This window comes from Schistocerca serialis, chromosome 2, assembly GCF_023864345.2.
Source record: "Schistocerca serialis cubense isolate TAMUIC-IGC-003099 chromosome 2, iqSchSeri2.2, whole genome shotgun sequence".
Classification (NCBI taxonomy): Eukaryota; Metazoa; Arthropoda; class Insecta; order Orthoptera; family Acrididae; genus Schistocerca; species Schistocerca serialis.
In genome coordinates, this window is record NC_064639.1 from 1,026,061,367 (window position 1) to 1,026,082,801 (window position 21,435).

The 21,435-nt window shown below is 40.5% G+C and overlaps 1 protein-coding gene across 1 annotated transcript in view; it reads right to left on the bottom strand.

The window, feature by feature from the left end:
* The window catches only part of LOC126458438 (DNA polymerase alpha catalytic subunit), a 263,548-nt gene that overhangs the window by 60,248 nt on the left and 181,865 nt on the right, over positions 1-21,435 (bottom strand). Inside the window, exons 22-24 of the mRNA XM_050095493.1 lie at positions 18,348-18,553; positions 11,396-11,663; positions 11,047-11,221 (exon numbers count right to left, since the gene is read on the bottom strand). Coding sequence (XP_049951450.1) covers positions 11,047-11,221; positions 11,396-11,663; positions 18,348-18,553 — 649 coding nt within the window. The remainder of the gene's footprint in view (positions 1-11,046; positions 11,222-11,395; positions 11,664-18,347; positions 18,554-21,435) is intronic.

The window sequence follows — 21,435 nt, forward strand, 5'->3', positions numbered from 1 at the left end:
TGTGTGGTGGTGGGATCACTCGTGGAAAAATTCCTGTAGTAGTTGGTGTTACAGCCGCACCTTTTTTTGATTGAAGTCAGCTGATAGGTATCCCTACTTAAAGGAAGTCCCTCCAACAAAGGAATTCCAATCAAAGGAGGTCAGGTACCCAGGTAGTGAAGGAATTGGCATATTTCATCAAAATATAAGAGATATTAGAGATAAAGTTAGTGAACTGCTTATAGATGTTCACTCTGACATTATTGGTATACTGGAGCACCACTTAAATAATTTGACAATTCAGAGGTTTCCTTTACCAGGATACAGATTAGATGGCTGATTTTCAAGGAGTTCTTTGCAGAGTCAGGGAGTGGCCACGTACGTAAAAAATAGTATTCTATTTGAGTCCTTTGCAGAGTGGGGGAGTGGCCACGTACATAATAAACAGTATTCTATTTGAGTCCATAGACATATTAGGCACTGTACTGAACAGGTATTTGAATATTGTGCAGAGACAGTTGAATTTAATGTTACTTAACTTCTAACTGTTGTTACTCTGACTTCAGAGTATTTCTTCTCAAGCTAGAGATTAGATTAAAATGGCTCAAATGGCTCTGAGCACTATGGGACTCAACTGCTGAGGTTATTAGTCCCCTAGAACTTAGAACTAGTTAAACCTAACTAACCTAAGGACATCACAAACATCCATGCCCGAGGCAGGATTCGAACCTGCGACCGTAGCGGACTTGCGGTTCCAGACTGCAGCGCCTTTAACCGCACGGCCAGAGATTAGATTAAATTCACATTCATTCCAATTGGTATATAAGGTAATAAACATGTAATAGAACTACTATAATACTTATTTACAATGAACACATTACTGCACTGAAGTGGTGCAGACGTTAGATTACACACAAACAAAACGAACTCGGCATCTGGTAATGTTACTGATGAAAGGTCACTGATATACACAAGAAAAAATAAGGACCCTAAAACGAAACCTTGTGGGACCCACATGTAATTATTTCCCAGATGGATGATGCCTTATAACTTAATACATGTCTCTTTCCTAATAACACAAGCTAGAGAGGGTTCTTGGTTCACTTTATAGGAAGTACCAAAAATTAGTTACCATATTTACTCGAATCTAAGCCGCACTTTTTTTCTGGTTTTTGTAATCCAAAAAACCGCCTGCAGCTTAGAATCAAGTGCAAAGTAAGCGGAAATTCTGAAAAATGTTGGTAGGTGCTGCCACAACTAACTTCTGCCGTCGAACATATGCACCGCTACACAGGCATGCTTTGCAGGCACAAAAATAAATACTGGCACCAAAACCGTCTGCATCAGTAAATAAATTAAAAGAAAAGGTAGAAGAATGTAAAAATTATGCCATGTATTCTTTCGTGTTTGCTGCTATCTCATTTAAATCCTGTCGCCTAATAAACTACGAAACTAGAGTGAGACAACAGCAAACATGGAACAACATACATATCATGTCATGTTTATATTCGTGTTATTCTTATGCTCAATAGTAATAATAATAATGTCGTGTGACGAGGGCCTCCCATCAGGTAGACCACTCGCCTGGTGCAAGTCTTCCAATTTAATGCCACTTCGACGACTTGCACATCGATGAGGATGAAATGATGAGGATTAGGACAACACAACACGCTGTCCCTAAGCGGAGAAAATCTGGACCCAGCGAGGAATCTAACCCGGGGCCATTGGATTGACAGTCTGTCACGCTGACCACTCAGCTACCGGGGGCGGACATGCTCAATAGTCATACTGTCAGAAATGAAGCACAGCAACTGACTAGATTTTTAAATCTAAGGTTACTCTAATTTCTGTGCAGAATGTAATGTACTAAAGAAGAGTCTGCAAAGATTTTCAAATGGAGAAAAATTTTCGCTAAACTCTCGTTCACAACATCATCTATCATACACAGTCTATTATTTGGTTCTTGTTGATCATTATCAAAGAAAGCAGCAGTGCGAGTAACAACAAATAGCAGTCTCTTGCCATTGTTTCGCTAATGAGACAATTCCTCTCCTTTTTAATTTTAAGCGGCAGTAGTGCACTCAAAAGCAAGCCATGCCGCGAGCGGTGACAGGTCATAAACACTCATTATCAGAATGGTGATGGTGAGTCCCATGCTTCTTTACAGAGCTTAGGGGAGCGACGCGGGAGACCCGCGGCGCCTTACTAGGCAAGGTCCTAGTGGAGGTGGTTTGCGATTGACTTCCTCCGACCGTAATGGGGATGAATGATGATGATAAATATGACACAACACCCAGTCATCTCGAGGCAGGAAAAATCCCTGACCCCGCCGGGAATCGAACCCGGGACCCCATGCTCGGGAAGCGAGAACGCTACCGTGAGACCACGAGCTGCGGACAGAATGTGGCAAAAAATGCATGACACAATACAATAATGCATTTTCAGCTTAGAGTGACGTAAACACCTATAACAAAGAGAACGGCACTTATCAGATCAAAGCAAAATAAGCAATCGATTCAAACCAGAAGAAGCACCTGAAAAAGGAAGGGTACCCATATCAATACAGACGGAGCACCTGACACACAGCAATAGCTATTTGGTAAAGCTTAGCTGTTAAGATTATGACTCGAACCAAACTACTGTAGCTTTATCTTCATCCATTCAACCTAAATTGTGTCTCATGTTACAATGAACCAACTTTGTTTCGACTTCGAGGTGTGGTCTAAAACTTTTCTCTCCCCTTGAATTTCGAGTCTCAAATATCAGGTGCGGCTTAGATTTGTGAAATTTTTTTTCCCTTGATTTCGAGTCTCATTTTTCAGGTGCAGCTTATATTCGAGTGCGGCTTACATTCGAGTAAATACGGTATATGTGGTGACTTCAACAATAATTTTGTATGTGATTATGAAGCAAAAGACTATTGGAAGATCTCCTACATTCATATGATCTGATGCAGACTGTGTTTTGTTCAGGCATATAGGAACAGTAGCACAGCCATAGACAATATTTTTATTCATTGTTCATTACTATATGGGCATTCTATTAGTAAAAGGGTGAATGGCCTATGAGACCATGATGCACAAATTTTAACTCAAAGGTATATAAAGTCATTTTATGTTACCTCTCCTCCTTCCCCTACAACCCTTCTGCCAGAAGAAGGTGACACTGTTTCTGAAAGTTTTTCAATAAAAAAAGCATTACATAGTATTTCATGGCTAAACTACTCCTTCACTGACGCCATAAGATGAAAGTTGAAATTAAAAGAATGAAAATACTGAATTGCAGACACAACCACTCTGTTTTAACCTCTCATCAATTACACAAATAAGTTTAATTGTCTATACTAGTTTGTGGTGTACTTATGTATGCTGATGAGTGAAAACACTATGACTACTGCCCACCATGGAACTGAATGCCACAGGGTGGTGGTGCGACACAGTAAGGAAAGCATATAAGCAGAGCAGAGATGAAAGGGGAAATCCAGTAACATAAGTGACTTTGACAAAGGACAAATTGTTATGGAGTGGGGCCCGGAAACCAGCATCTCGGGAATGGTGAAGTTGGTTGACTGTTCATGTACTACTGTAGTGATCCTCTATGGAACGTGGTCGAAGGATGGTGAAACCATAGGTAGTGGATTAGAAGATGTGTAGGTGTTTCACAACCGTGCTCATCACGAAATGAGCACACATTTTAGTGTACATTGCTGAATATGGGGCTCTGTAAGCAGACAATTCTACATGTTCCCATGCTGATTCAACGACAGTGACCTTTACAACTGCAGTGGGTATGAGATCATTCAGACTGGATTGTGGATTAATGAAAATGTGTCAGCGGATGAATCTCATTTTTTATTATACCAGGTGGATGCATCTGAGTGCAGATACTCTGCCATTCAGGTGGACAGATACTAAAACATGCGCCATACTATGGATGCAAGCCAGTGGGGACAATACTACACTCTGGGGGTCATTAACCTGGGCTTCCATGGGACATATGGTAGTAACTGAAGGCACCACGATAGCTGTGGATTTCATGAACATAATTGTGGACCACCTACATCCCTTCATGCCTGAAATCTTCTCAGACTGATGGCATCTTCCAGTAGCATACCTGTCCGTCTTGGAATTTGGTTAGAGTTGTTTGAAGAGTGTGATAGTAAGCTCCCACTGCCGGTTTTGCCATCAAATCCGCCCAATCTGAACTGGATCAAACACATCTGGAAACTACCACACACCAGTTCCTCGCCCACAAATTGTCAGTAACCTAACAAGGGCTTGTCAAATCCATGCCACACAGCATCTTTGCTGTATTAGGTTTCAAATGCAGGATGAGTAACAGCTTGTATTCCTTTACAGATTATTTTGCAATTTCCTGAAGTGTTAATTGATTAGATAATAACCATTTAAGGTAATTATCCTCTCTTTGTTAAATACTTTCAGTTGAATACCTAACAAAGCAAAATCTCTGACCTTCAGCATATATGAAAGTGCACTACATGAAAGAGAAAAAAACTGCAGATTTTTTTGTCTTGAACTTAAAACAAGCTTTTTGTCTGCTCTGAGAAAATTAGAATAAAAATAAAAAAACTATCAATAAGGAGAACTGGACTGTGACGTATTATGGACACTGTTCTTGCAAAGATGGTAATATTTAAAAAACTGGTTTCAGGGATAAACTGTTGAACATAATATTGAAAAGGAAGAACAGAATTAAGATCCATATCACTTAAACTCCCATTCACTGTGGTCTCTGGTAGTATTGTGTACTTAAGTTATACTGTAAATACACTGAAACCTTACCTATCACAGAAAAGCTTTGAAAATATAGTCCCCAAAAGGAAAGTCCCAAAGAAGCAAAAAAATAAAACATATCTCAAGAGTTCCACATAAAAATTTTCAGTACTTACGCAACAAGTGCATACAATCACAGCATACAGTAAATGAGGAGAAGGTTGATGAGATCTTTCTCACAGAACATGATTCTTCTAATAACTCTATTACAATGATAAACCTTTGATAACCATGCACTAATCAAAAATTTAGTAGATAGCAGGACATAGACAGAGGAGGAACATATGTATTAAAGATCATCTACAGTGCACAAAATTAGATTTCATCACATAACAGAGCGCAGAAATGGCATCTAAGATATCAGCAATAAATGATTAATGGAAAATCTCATATAAGATGTGAAACAAATACTAACAAAGAGATAGAGGTGCTGGCCAGTACTTACCTCAGCTCAGTACAGCCGATAGATACACATAAAACAGAACTGAAAATTTACATTCCTAGCTTTCGGAACTTTGTTCCTTCATCAGGGAGGAGAGAGGGGAAAAAAGGGAAGAAGGGAAAGTGGATTCAGTTACTCACAACCCAGGTTATGAAGCAACAGGGAAAGGTAAACAGGGAGGGTAGCAAGGATGGAGGCATGGTTGTCAGAGGGAAGCCAAAGATATTCTACTGTAAGTACTGTGCCAGCTTCAAACCAAAGAGGATGCATACAGAAGTAAAGTATAAAGATAAACACAACTATGTAGGATGAAAAGATGCGTGAATGGCTAAAGAGGAAAGGGAAAGAGGAGAAGACTGAAGAGTGAATGGGAGTGAGGTTGTTTAACGTAGGTTCAGTCCAGGGGGATGGCGGGATGAAAGGATGTGTTGGAGTGCAAGTTCCCATCTCCGCAGTTCAGAGGGACTGGTGTTGGGTGGGAGAAGCCAAATGGCACATACGGTGTAGCAGGTTCCTAGGTCCCTAGAATTATGCTGGAGGGCATGCTCCGCTACTGGGTATTGGGCATCTCCTAGGCGGACAGTTCGTCTGTGTCCGTTCATTCGCTCAGCCAGTTTGGTTGTTGTCATGCCGATGTAAAAGGCTGTGCAGTGCAGGCACGTCAGTTGATAAATGACATGTGTAGTTTCACACGTAGCCCTGCCTTGAATTGTGTATGTTTTACCAGTAGCGGGGCTGGAGTAGGTGGTTGTGGGCGGATGCATGGGGCAGGTTTTGCAGCGGGGTCGGTTACAGGGGTAGGAACCGCTGGGTAGAGAAGGTAGTCTGGGAATATTGTAGGGTTTAACAAGGATGTTACGGAGGTTAGGGGGGCGACGAAAGGCAACTCTGGGTGGTGTGGGGAGAATTTTGTCAAGGGATGATCTCATTTCAGGGGTTGACTTGAGAAAGTCATATCCCTGGCGGAGTAATTTGTTGATGTTTTCGAGGCCAGGATAATATTGGGTGACAAGGGGGATGCTTCTGTGTGGTCTGGGGGTAGGAACATTGTTGTTGGACGGGGAGGAATGTATTGCTCGGGAAATCTGTTTGTGGACAAGGTCTGCAGGATAGTTGCGGGAGAGGAAAGCACTGGTCAGGTTATTGGTGTAATTGTTGAGGGATTCGTCACTGGAGCAGATACGTTTGCCACGAATACCTAGGCTGTAGGGAAGGGAGCGTTTGATGTGGAAAGGATGGCAGCTATCAAAGTGAAGGTACTGTTGTTTGTTTGTGGGTTTGATATGGACAGAGGTGTGGATGTGAGCTTCAACAAGATGAAGGTCAACATCCAGGAAGGTGGCTTGGGTTTTGGAGAAGGACCAGGTGAAATTCAGATTCGAAAAGGAGTTGAGGTTATGGAGGAAATTAAGGAGTGTTTCTTCACCATGAGTCCAGACCACAAAGATGTCATCTATAAACCTATACCAGGCCAGGGGAAGCAGCTGTTGGGTCTTCAGGAAAGCCTCCTCCATGCGGCCCACGAAGAGGTTGGCATAGGAGGGAGCCATCCTGGTTCCCATGGCCGTTCCCCTGATTTGTTTGTAGGTCTGGCCTTCAAAAGTGAAGTAATTATGGGTGAGGATGAAGTTGGTAAGTGTGATAAGGAACGAGGTTTTTGGAAGATCTTCGGGTGGGCGTTGGGAGAGGTAGTGCTCAAGGGCAGAGAGACCATGGGTATGTGGGATGTTTGTGTAAAGGGATGTAGCATCTATGGTGACAAGAAAGGTTTCAGGTGGGAGAGGAGTGGGAATGGATTTGAGGCGTTCTAGGAAGTGGTTTGTGTCTTTGATGTAGGATGGGAGTCTGCGGGTGATAGGTTGGAGGTGCTGGTCTACCAGAGCTGAGATACGTTCGGTTGGGGATTTGAAGCCTGCTACAATGGGACGGCCAGGATGGTTCTCTTTGTGGATTTTGGGTAATAGGTAGAAGGTAGGGGTACGTGGCTCAGGTGGAGTGAGTAAGTCTATGGAAGCCGTTGTGAGGCCTTGTGAGGGACCTTGGATTTTTAGGATTTTTTGCAGCTCAGTCTGGATGGAGGGAATGGGATCCTGGGTAACAGCTTTGTAGGTTGAGGTGTCAGAGAGTTGACGCAGTCCTTCTGCCACATACTCCACACGGTCAAGTACGACAGTTGTGGAGCCTTTATCCGCCGGGAGGATGACAATAGAGTGGTCTATTTTCAGCTCTTTAATGGCACGGGATTCAGCTGGGGTGATGTTGGGGGTTGTCGGGATGTTCTTCAAGAAGGACTGGGAGGCAACACTGGATGTGAGGAATTCCTGAAATGTCTGCAAGGGATGGTTTTGGGGGAGGGGAGGAGGATCCCTTTGAGAAGGCAGTCGAAACTGTTCTAGACAGGGTTCAACACTGGATCTAGTACTTGGGGGCTGTGTTTGGGTAGTGAAGTGATATTTCCAGTTGAGGTTCCGGGTGAATGAGAGGAGATCTTTAACCAGGGCAGTGTGGTTGAATTTAGGTGTGGGGCTAAAGGTTAAGCCTTTTGATAGAACAGATGTCTCTGGAGGAGAGAGGGATCTGGATGAGAGGTTTAGGACTGAATTGGGACTGGTGATATGTGGCATTTGACTGTGGTTATAGTTGAGATTTGTTCTGTGTGGGGTATGTGCTGGGATGGGGAGATTGAGTAGGGTGGCTAGGCTGGGTTTGTTGGCTATGAGGGGGGTTTGTTGAAGGTTCTGTTGTGGTTGGTGTTTGTGAGGGATAGGGAGAGGGACCCCATTTCTTAGGTGTTGCACTAGCACTGTGGATAGTTTTTTCAGGTGTTGTGTGGCATGGAACTCAAGTTTGCAGCTGGCTTCTCCCCCAAAACCATCCCTTGCAGACATTTCAGGAATTCCTCACATCCAGTGTTGCCTCCCAGTCCTTCTTGAAGAACATCTGAACTGCGGAGATGGGAACTTGCACTCCAACACATCCTTTCATCCCGCCATCCCCCTGGACTGAACCTACGTTAAACAACCTCACTCCCATTCACTCTTCAGTCTTCTCCTCTTTCCCTTTCCTCTTTAGCCATTCACGCATCTTTTCATCCTACATAGTTGTGTTTATCTTTATACTTTACTTCTGTATGCATCCTCTTTGGTTTGAAGCTGGCACAGTACTTACAGTAGAATATCTTTGGCTTCCCTCTGACAACCATGCCTCCATCCTTGCTACCCTCCCTGTTTACCTTTCCCTGTTGCTTCATAACCTGGGTTGTGAGTAACTGAATCCACTTTCCCTTCTTTCCCCTCTCTCCTCCCTGATGAAGGAACAAAGTTCCGAAAGCTAGGAATGTAAATTTTCAGTTCTGTTTTATGTGTATCTATCGGCTGTACTGAGCTGAGGTAAGTACATATCAGCAATAAAGCTAGTTACAGTGCTGTACAGATGTCTTAAAAATAAATTTGATGATTTCTAACAAAATGTTCAAAAAATCATTGTTACTGTACACAGGAAATATAAAAATAGAGAAATTTCTTTAGCTGGCCATTTTAATATAAACTCCTTCAAGTAGAGGGCATTCACAATCAATTAAAGCTCCAGTTCAAAATGCTGTAGAAAGAGAACCACTGCTCAGAATGATTTCAAATATGAACAACTTATTACGTAAATGGGGTTGGCTACAAATGACAGATGAATAACACGACAACAACTAAGGTATGAGTTGCACATTACACCATTCGCACTGTTCAACGTACGTTATTGCACAAGTTTGGCAGTCACCAGTTGTGGCCCTATTAGGTAAGTCGTTTTTGATTGTACTCAGGACAAAAACTGCATAAAAAGCAAAATGAGATTGGTTTCTAATTGTGAAACTGGTGCAAGACATGTTCAATGTGCTGTCCAGTGTTTTCTGCCACAAGTTGATTCGAGAAACATCACATCTGATAACAGGTTGGAGTGCCTCGGGAATACATACAGAATGCATAGCACAATGTGTGCCTTCAATTTAATCCAGCTATGTTCATAACTGAAGCACTGAACACATCATCTTTCAGAAAACCCTTCAGCCATAAGTTACACCAATTAAGATCAGGTGATCTGCACAGCCAGACTGGAGGGAAATGACGACTGATGATTCCAGCATTTCCTAAATGTCTCTGCTGCAGCCAGTTCCCTGACTGTGCTATGTACCAAAGAGTGCCATCTTGCATGAAAATGATTCTACCCACACACCCAAGCTGTTGAAGGGTAGGAATCATGTAGGTGCACAAAAAACTTTCACACCTTTTATCACTGACAGAACAGGTTATATGACCTGTATGACTCATCTCCTCGAAAAAATACAATGCAATCAACCCACTCCACACAGTCACCTTTGCAGAATGAAGTGGTACCAGTTGATGTTTGTGCAGCTTTTCCGTTACCAACATTCTGCAATTCTGTGTACTGACATGGCCTTGGAGATGGAAAGGGGCTTCATCCGTCCACAGAATGTTCCATCTGAACAAGAAATTCTAGAGCTCATGTTTGTCTTACTGACAGGTCAGCATGAAGAAACTCTTGAACATGGGTAGTTGTGTGTAGAGAGCAATGTGGAATGTTACATAGAATTTTATAATTTTATGCACAGTGCTCACAGGCATGTCTAAACACTGGGCAATTCTCCATGTACTGCACGTTCACATACCATCACTCAACTTCTGCTCCAATGCTACGGCCACGTCATCTACTGACATTTGATCAATTGTTTTCCTCCCTCTTCCATACTGCACTTGAAAAGAATCTGTATTTTTGAATTCTGTAAACATTTTCTCCAAAAACATCAAATCAATGCCTTTTTTCATACCCTTGTGTGTATAGAACTCCTGCACGGCTACTGGTGCACAGTCACTGTTCTTATAAAAGTCCTTTGCCAACAGCGAGTGATCCTTCATGGAGACGATGATGTTGGGCATCTCAGAGGCAAACTATGGAACAGCTGTATGCTGCACTTCCGCTGATTTGCATATTCTGACTGTTATAGCTCCACCTAAGGTCAAATTTTCATTAATTTTTTTCCCATTATGTTTCCCCCTGCATCAATAATATGCAGTTCAAATTTGACATCATTCCCCCTCTGCCCTTCAAGTCACTATCCTTCGTTCGACTCTCAACCCAATCTATCACCAGATGAGTGCGTATTAATGGTTAACCTTAACCAGACGTACACAAACATTGCAGTACCCACATCCTGCAACACCTCACTTTAGTGGAAACTAACCCTTATGCAGAGATGGCAGTAGACCTGTTGAGTTGGCCATCATGCCGGTGCGGGCGTGGAGGGGATCCACCTCTATAAATCTTTCTACAGTATTTTGAAACTGCAACACTAATTATGGACATCCTGTCCACTAAACATTATGAACAGTTATATGACATTCTCTGCAGCGAAAAATTGTTGAGTTGACCAAATAAAGACACTTCTAATTGTACAAATCTTATCCACACCAAACCCAGCAAAGCTAGCTGAGGTTCCTGATGACTTGTGATTTAGCATGCCCTTCAGTCTTTCTTTGTAACAAATATTATTAGTGACTTAATAATAATTTTAATTCAGTTTTCCTATTTTAGTAATTTACATCTTAATATGAAATAATGTGAACAAAATAACTGAGAAGGGGGAAGGAGATCAAGAGAAAAGAAAGAGACAATGAATGGAAATCCATTGTCTTAGCATATGTGATGCCTTACTATGTTCAGCAATGCCATCACCTTCCTCTACCCTGACTCCAGTGTCATTATATTATAACAAAAATTCTGTTACTAATCTTAGGCTGAAAAGAATGAGTAAGAAATAGTACTGACCGAGGCATTCTGCTATTCGAGCAGCATCTGTTCCTTCAACAGGATCACAGAGACGTGAAACAACAGGATGAATCTGCTGTGATAGATAATAATTTACATCCACCTTCAGTTTATCATTCTCCTTCAGTTCATCCACATGATAAGCTCGTTGGGAAGCTGGCAAGCTACTTCCATCCTGCAAATTAGAGCATCTTAAAACAACTCTTGCATTTAATGCTATTGGACAGCAACAATATTGCAGTTGTCTTTCTCTGTATGGATGCATATATTTATTTACAAAGCACACAAAAATTCTTGTATAGCAATATCATTTCTTGTTAAAACTATGTAATAACTATCACAAACTTACATCACATATAACATATGATACCGTGTCCCCTGCCTTTACATGTTTGCCACCAGACTGTGAGTTGAGCCGCATTGCCACTTGCACATGAGGAAGACTTTTCTTGTCAGCATATTCATCTACAGCTTTAGTCAGTTGCTTTGTAATAGCAAGCAAGTCTAGTGGAACAACTCCAGCATGTAGATCATCACGGACCTTCATTAACTGAGTGTGGATTTTCTCCACACGTTCATCTGCTGACTGATCTGATAAAATCTGGTCCAATATGTTTCTGCAAGAAATAATGAATCCCAGTCAAAATGAGAATTTAGAGAATTTTGATAACTTTGTATAATATTAGAGTGATAAACAACATGTTGCTATCTACTGAAGAAGTAAGAATCTGGTTACTATAATTTATGGAAGTTTTGGTTACAATTGTAGAAGGTAATACACATTTGCTCATCTGTTGACATGGCAGTATTATGCTAATTGTCACAATTTTATTTGTACTGCTGCCTCCAGCTGTGTCAGGTCATCAACTGTTCAACAGTATCACATGAACTCACACTGAATGTTGCAGCTAAGTCTACTGGTTTCATAAAACCATATCACAAGGCAATATGTATAAATTACACAACATTTCTGCATTTGTAAATTCACAATAATGGTCCAGAATATTTTTTAATTGACTGTGTACAAATTATCATTCTTTCCCCAGATGGGAAACGAGCTTCCACAATATTACAATAGAGAAAAAACGAAAGTTCACATGACTCTACACTATATTTTAGCAGGAGATTTTTCATTTTCTCTGCTTTATGGTGTAGTTTTATACATCTCCTTAAACTTTGTTCAACATTAACCTTCTACAATGTATACTAATGGAAACGTTTTGAAGAAAACTGATGAGTTTCTCGAGTTGTGACCTGTATCTTTTGGATCAAATCTGTAGTAGCTTAAACTGTTTTGTATGAGATCAGAAAGATCTAATTTTACACTTTGGGAGGCTCTGTGGGAAGGAGGCACCTATTTTTGCATAACTGCAAATCTTGAAAAGAAGACAGTCCACACACCTCGCTGACATTTTATTACATTAAACTGTAGAAAAACAATTTTAAATTATTTTTGGTCTGCTGAGTTCAGAGATCAATCTAATAACATTATGAACAGCTATCCAAAACCCTCAAGTTATTAACACTTTAAAATCCTCTGATATGTATGTTTTCATACACATTAAGTTGTAACATTAGTCTCAACAGGCTACTTTCATTCTGGTAAGCAATCACCCTTTGGAATCTGAGCGATTGTCATCTGTTGATAACAGGTTACAGTAATACGACTAGAATATGTAAGGAATTAGGATTAGCAGACCAATAAAACCTTTTTTCACCTCGTTAACTCAAAGACAACATAAGCGTAATACGATCAGATGCTCTTCTTAGCATACCCACACTTTGAAATCAAATAAATTTTCAATACTAGGTTCTGATTGTGGTAATACAACCAACATATTCAAACAAAAAAATATTGACCAAAAAATTTAGGAACTTCACTTTCCGAAATAAGTATGCAGTAAAGGACTTCTACTGTATGCCAACAGTCAAGGAAAACTGCTCTCACACACACATTCGAGAAGGTTTAAGTTCAATACATTCCATTTCTGCAAGGGTTATGTTCAATACAGTGGTGGACAACATTACCACAGTGACAAATCAACTAAAAAATACGCCAGATGCTAGTAAGACCCACACACTGAGGGTTCCGTAAAAACTGAAATATGTATATAGACAGCTCACCCATTCCAGGAATCGAGGATCGTGACAAGTTTTACCTGTTATTGACATTGATGCTGTCTAGATATAGGTCCCAGGGGTTCCAAGACTTTCAAGAATGTTTTAATTTCGAGTTTGAAGTTGAATGACAAATGACAAAAGTTTTTTTTTTTTTTTTTTTTTTTTTTTTTTTTTTTTTTTTTTTTTTTTTTTTTTTTTGCGTGTGATATAACTACAAATTAACAATTTAAGTGTGTGTGTGTGTGTGTGTGTGTGTGTGTGTGTGTGTGTGTGTTTGGATCTTATGGGAACCCAATGTCAAGGTCATCATCAGCAGTTGGGGGAGGGGGGTGGAGAGGGGGGGGGGGACACATCAAAACAAACGAATGTGCAGAGAAGCTAAAATTGTTGGAAACTCATGCATTTGAAATGACCACACAGTCACTATTTCACATGCACCAAAACCAGTTATGAGAGAAAGCAGCTATACATGAAATTAAAACATGGAGAAACCAAAACACAGGAGAGCCAAAAGAAACGCCCAGAGAAATGTGACTGGCTGACCACTTACAAAAAACTGGAATGAGCCAGTCACCCTATAGACAAGTTAAAAACATCTCCCTAAAATCTTGTTAAAAATGTTGGACAATTCACAAACCTTTAAAACTTGAACTACATTCGTTTAAATACTGCTTAAAACACAGGGCAAATCTGTCAGCAAATCCGCCACAGTTCGCTGGTTGGCAAATAAACGCAGTCCAATAAAATGTGGCACACAGTGATCTGTATGTCACAAGCATCACACATTGGAGGGTCCTTTTGCCAGAATAATAATCAGTGTGTCATGGGGCTGTGGCCCATGTGAAGACAAGTAAGAAAGACCTCGTCCCGTGGACATGGCTGGAAGGAAGTACGCCACAGGCAAGTTGTGGGCTTTACGACATGGAGTTTGTTGTCAGTCACTTCCAGCCACTCTTTTTCCCATTGATGCACCTCAACAGCGAGACGATAGCACGCAGGGGATGGCATACTGAAATACCTGAGTATGATGACATGCCTCCTTGGTTGCGTGGTCCGCCCTTTCATTCCCCGCAATTTCCATGTTCCCGGGTACCCAGCAGAAATACATCTCCTTCCTCAGCCGTTTTAGTTGGAGAAGGACATCCTGGATATTCTGGATGACTAGCTGCTGGGTACAAACGTTGGAGAGAATAAAGGGTGCTCAAAGAATCCGAACAGACAAGAAATTTAGCACCGGAAGAACATATATAACTGTGTGTCAAAGACAGTAAATTCTCGAGGCAGTTGGGCCTTGAGGACACAATCCAGGAAAATGACAGAGCAATCACCAGAGTCCCTGCTTAGACCAATCCATAAAGACAGCTACATAACTGCAGTGCCCATATAAAATATCTGTAAATATTGAATTAAAAACAGACGCAGGAGTGCAATCTCTCCTGTACTGCACTAAATCTAAAATGATGCTGGGTCTCTGCAGTAACCAGGGTGGCAGACCCTGGATTTGGGTTTTGTACGCGGATCTCAAACAGCATTGTTGCTCGTGGATGGTTGAAGAAAAGGCATTCCAGAGGCGGAAGAGCAACAGTATTGTGTGCGGGTGAAGTTGGAGCTGCAAGGATCTTTCATGCCTGATGCACCACAAGGAGCTGCCACCACATGATAAATGGCAGTTCCCCAGCCTCAGCACAGAGGCTGGGTATGGGACTGGTCCTATAAGCACCCGTGGCCAGTCAAATACCCTCATGGTGAACAGCGTCAATCATCTTTAGATAAGTAGGCCTCGCTGATCCATACACTGTGCACAAATAACCCAGCTGCGAATGCACGAAAGTCCCATAAAACTGGAGGAGACATGCTCTACCTGCTCCCCAAGACCTGTGGCTAAGGCACTTTACGAGATTCAGTGCCATCAGGGTTCTGGCTTTCAGGTCTCTCAGGTGTGGCAACCATGGCAATTTCGAGTCAAAAATGAGGCCCAGAAACCGCATTGAGTTTTTAAAATGTAGCACAGAGTCCCCCATATGCAAGGCAGATAAATTAAAAACATGACGAGAATGATTAAAACACACACACACACACACACACACACACACACACACACACACACACACACACACTTATCCGCAGAAAATTGAAAACCTTTCTTTGCAGCCCACTCCTCTGACCTCTGCACATTAAGTTGCAACTGACTGCTTACTGTTGCAACACTGGAGGAGGAACACAGAATAGCAGTATCATCCACAAATGAGGAGCACTGTAAGGATTCCTTACCATAGATCTGATACTGTTTAGGGCAATGGTAAATTGGGCAACACTTAAAACAATGCTTTGAGGGACACCATTCTCCCGCTCAAAATGATCACCAAGCAGCGGCCATCGCTTTGACATAGTACGGCGCTCAGCTGTCCAGCCAAGAGGCCGCGTGTTGTTTGACCTGCACACGCGTGTTTCGGTACTAACCAGAGTATACAGGAAGATTAATTCCCTTCATAAAACACTTTTTCTTATCCCAAATTGGCAAAAAAATTATTAAAATGTAAAGTATATCTAAAAACAAAGATGATGAGACTTACCAAACAAAAGCGCTGGCAGGTCAATAGACACACAAAACAAACACAAACATACACACAAAATTCAAGCTTTCGCAACAAACGGTTGCTTCGTCAGGAAAGAGGGAAGGAGAGGGAAAGACGAAAGGATGTGGGTTTTAAGGGAGAGGGTAAGGAGTCATTCCAATCCCGGGAGCGGAAAGACTTACCTTAGGGGGAAAAAAGGACAGGTATACACTCGCACACACACACATATCCATCCGCACATACACAGACACAAGGTAAGTCTTTCCGCTCCCGGGATTGGAATGACTCCTTACCCTCTCCCTTAAAACCCACATCCTTTCGTCTTTCCCTCTCCTTCCCTCTTTCCTGACGAAGCAACCGTTTGTTGTGAAAGCTTGAATTTTGTGTGTATGTTTGTGTTTGTTTGTGTGTCTATAGACCTGCCAGCGCTTTTGTTTGGTAAGTCTAATCATCTTTGTTTTTAGATATATTTTTCCCACGTAGAATGTGTCCCTCTATTATATTAAAGTGTAAAGTGTAACAAAAACTGTCTGCCCCTACCCCTATCGCAAATTTTGTGATCAATTTTTTAGAACGGGAATTCAACTCTCCATTAGTTCTAAGACCGTTTTTTAAATAAAAAACACTAAATGTCAGTCGCCTTCCATGTACATAAAAAAAAAAAAAACTTTTTGTATTAATTGGTCGTTAAGATGGATTAGTTTAACCACTGTAACAATCAAAGACCTGTAACCGGCTCTCATGGAAGGAGAAGGAATTGTACACGGTAATGGGTAATAATAGTAAAAATGTGGCTTTTTCACTTTAGGTCACTCCAGATGGATGCTAGAAGTGGCCAGTGATTTTTGCTGACAGCATAATCAAACAGTAATCAAGCTGCAACAGTTGTTTTGTATTTACATTTGTCATACAGTATAATCCCACTCAGAATAAATGTTTTCCCGCCATTTACAACATTTTTTATCACTTCCAGCAAATTTACTATGTTCACAATGTTAATCTGCACCCAGTTTTGTGTTAACATCTTTATAATTTTCATACAGTCTTTAGGAAGCAATTATGGCCGAGAAAAAAACTGACCTAAACTGACATAAAATAATGCTGGTATGGCATTGGCCTTCAAGTAATGTTTAAAGGCATCATATTGGTAAGTTTCTTGTCACCAGAGCACTCTACTCCACGTATCTGAATTGACAAAAGTGACAACAAATCTAGTTTTGTCTCCTGCTGCTGTCCAACGTTGGCATGGTGGCTGATAGGAGTAACCAGGTTTGTTTGAATAAAGGTATTGTGACCAATCACAACCACTTTGTTTCTACTGTGCAAGCGCAAATTCTTAATTGTTGTGATCATCATGACACCTTCATGTTACTCAAATGCATATTTCAAATGTTTCACTGTTTGGCCACTTGTAGTGTTAGATGTCAGCTTTGCTCTCTTTGCATTGCTCAAATGTTTCTGGTTTAATAATGAAACACTGCACCAGTTACATACTTTTTCATGCTGAGCAAGACGCGTTTCGAAAATTTATTCTTGTTGTCAACTGCAAATACGTATGCAAATATTTTTTCTTTTGTTCAACAAACCAACAATGTGAGTGGTGGTTTGCACATCCATGGGCTTCTGCATAATGGAGGTGGCACATAACCGTATAATCTCAAAAAGATGACTACACAGTGCAACAGAGGTGGAATGACACATATGCAAACACCATGACAAAATACTTATGTAATTATTTGTGCCTGACAAAGAGAATAAATTCTAAAATGTGTCATGCTAGGCATCAAATATTATGTAACCAGTGCAATGCTGCATTAGTTAAATAATGAATGGCACAGTTGCTGACTTTCCAAAAACATCAGTTATGATAAAAGAAAATAACTCAAATGTTTCTGCTTCCCAGATAGTTACCAGTTGCAGTTAAATCAATAGCTAAAAGTTTTATAGAATTCAGATAACCTTTATTAGATGTATATATATCAAATATATTATGAAAATGCAAGGGGAGGGGGAATCCTACACATACCTTTATATCACTAAACAGAAATTTCCCACATTTTAAGCCATTATTTTAAAGTCCCTCGAAAAGTGTGAAGGTGGGGCTTCATCGCATTACAATTTTTGTTTGTTTGATGAATATGAATATTTGATTTACCACTCTCTGAGAATGTCACATTTGATTTTGATATTTCCAAGAGATTAAGTATGTCAAGAGACCCTTAATTCAAGAAAGACTTGAAACTGAATTATTATAACTTCCAGATTCTATTAAGTGAAAATTTTCAGAGGTTCTAGAAGACACTGTACAATGACATGTTAATATATACAATTATAAAACAACAGAAATTACAAAAAATGAAAATTCCAGCCCAAGACATTGGAGTTGGTGTGTGTGTGTGTGTGTGTGTGTGTGTGTGTGTGTGTGTGTGTGTGTGTCTCTCTCTCTCTCTCTCTCTCTCTCTCATCTGATGAAGGCTTTAATTGTGCCTGTCTGCAACTTGACATGTCTTTTTTACAGTGAGTATTAATCTGTCTTTTCCTACATTGTATATACAATTACAAGGTATTCCAAAATGGAAGCAAAGTAAAACAGCAAACTCCTACCTTCCCACCGCAGCAGATAACTGTGACCAATCTCGACGAACAATGTCAAGACCTTTATGTTCCTGTTGCTCCAATAATTCACCATTTGGTAATCGGGTTAGTGTAACAGCTGCATACTTTTTCTTTTTCAGAAGCAAGAGGTACTTGAATACACCATCCACATCCAATTCAATAAGCTTATACAGCTTGTTTATTTCTTGTTTGATCTGAATTAAAAACACAATTTTTTAAAAAGTTATTCTTTATGTCGAAAGGTAAATTCAACAGAGAAAACTATTAGAATTAACAGATGGTCACAACTTACCTTCAGGAGGCGAAATTCTCAATATTACCACTAAAAATACTTTATCAAGGAACTTATACATTCCTTTTTCCGAGAAGAAAGAGAAATTGGACACAGACAGTTGGAAATGAAAAAGCACTCTTTTTTTTTGGATTTGGGGGTGGTTTGGGGGAGGGGGAGGGGGTGGGGGTGGGGGTGTGGAGCTCGTCACTCCTGAGGACAAGCGGAGCAAAGGATGAAGATAAAAGACATTAGAGAGAGGAGGAGGTCAAAGATCGTATACTGGTAAGCATTGTGCCAGTTGCTGTTTTGAGATGGCAGAAGGGAAGGGTGAAAATTAAAAGAAGGATTAAAAAGGAAGAAGAATAGCAAGTGCAATGAATAAGTACATAAAAAAAGAACAGAGAGGGGAAGATCATGAAGGAGTGAGAGATGGAGGGAGTACAAATTAAAATAGTAATAACTAATTGAGTAGATAATGAACTTCTACCATTGAAAAATGGGAGTGCTAATGAATAACATGTGCAGGATATGAAAAGATGTGTTGAAGACCTAGCTCCCATTGTGAGAGTTTCCAAAAGAATGTGGCACAAAGATTTCTTGAGTCATTCTGTATGGCCTACAGCATGGCTTTACAAGTGGTGGGACGACTAAGTGAATGGGTGGGTGCATAGGGTAAGTTTTACAGCAGAAAGGGCTACAGGTGTAGGAACATATAAATAGGAGTAATGGTTTGGGAATGTCCTAGTGCACTACAGGCAACATTGAGTGGTGGGGGCTAGGGTATAAGGGAGATAATCTCATTATAGGGCTTATTTGAGAAATTAACATAGGTGAAATAATATCAGAGTGGTATCAGTGGAGAAGTAACACAAATATATGGTTTCTGAAGAGGAATTGGTGTGGTTTTCAAAAGAGGAAACAGTTTGGGTGATTGTTCTGGCCTTGTAACATTAGTCCACATGATCACGCTATGTTGGTACTTCTACTAGCACAAAGCAAAGGAAAACTACAGATGTTATACTCTCTGAGGACATGAAGCTCTACTGCAAGGTTTAACGCTGCAAAATACTTCGGAGGTACGATAGTTACCCATTCAGATCTCCCCAGTCTGGGACTTGGTGAAGAGAATACTGTCTCCAGGAGAAACAAATCCGGCATTTTGTGGACTGGAGCATGGTGTGTTAGATCCTTAATCGGGTATGTACTTTATAGAATTTGGGGACATAAATGGATAGACGAAGCTGGATATGGTGAGAATTAGCAAAGTGTTGTGGCGGAGATGACAGTATTTCTGGTCAGGTGAGTAAAGAGCCATCAGCACAAAATCAGGTAGGAGTAATGCAGTAGTAGTTCAAAAAATTAATAAGAAATTAGGAATGCCAGCAAACTACTATAAACAGCACAGTGAATACATTGTCACAGCTAAAATAGAAACAAGTACAAAAAACATCACATTAGTACAAGTAAAGATGCCTACTTTACAAATGGTGGAAATAACGGGGGAAAACGTATGATGAGATATAAGATATCATCAGTACATTAGGGAAGATGAAAATTTAATAGTGACGGAGACCGATATGAATGAAAGACTGCTAGCAGCCGACTTCCAGGAGACAATCTGGGTAACAATGACTCTACACCTCACCTCGGAAGACACAATGAAAAAAGGTAAACCTATGTTCATAGTAGTTAAAGATTTAGAGAAACATTTTTGCAATGTAGACTGTAGTAATCTCTTAGAAATTCTTCACGTATCAGAGATAAACACAATTGAAGGTCATGAAAGGTAAGGAGTAGTTGAGAACGAAGTGAGACAGGATTCTAGCCTATCCCCAATGTTATTCAATCTGTTTATTGATAAACCAGAAAAGGAAACCATGGAGAAATTTGGACATGGAATCAAACTTCAGGGAGAAGAAATAAAAACTCACAGATTTGCCGACAATGCTATAATTCTGTCATAGATAGCAAACTGCTTGGAAGAGCGGTTGAACGGAATGGAACAAGTCTCAAAAAGAGTCTATAAAATCAACAACAAAAATAGAACAATGGTAATGGAATGTAGCTGAATTATATCAGCCAATGCTGAAGGAATTAGATCAGGAAATGAGAGATTAAATGTAGTAGATGAGTTTTGCTATTTGGCAGCAAAAACCTGATGATGGTCCAAGTAGAGAGGATATAAAATGCAGACTGGCAATAGTGAGAAATGTGCTTCTGAAAAAGAGAACTTCAGAAATATTTAACATAAATTTAAGTGCTAGAGTCTTTTTGGATTGTATTTGTCTGGACTGTAGCCCCATACAGAAGTGAAACATGGGTGGCAAACAGTGCAGGCAAGATAACAGAAACTTTGGAAATGTGGTGCTTGAAAATTAGGTGGGTAGGTGGGGAAACTAATGAACAGGTAATTAATTAAATTGGACAGATACAAAGTTTATTACATAAGTTGTCTAAACGAAGAGATTGGTTGATAAGACACATCTTGGGCCGTCAGGGTACAGTCAGTTTGCTAATGGACGGAAGTGTGGGAGGGTAAAAATTGCAGAGGGGGAGCGAGGTCTGAGCACAGTAAGCAAGTTCAAATATATGTAGAGTGATGTAGTTATAAAGAGATGAGTGATAAGTGATAAATGGGCATGGAGAACTGCATCCAATCTATCTTTAGACTGAAGACCACAATGCCACCTCCTAACAATTGATATATCAGATCAGATACACAGAAGCTTAAAACTCGCACCACTTTCTTTTCATTACAAGATAAAACAGGTGACAGATCAATTGATAAAATGGTTACTCCTA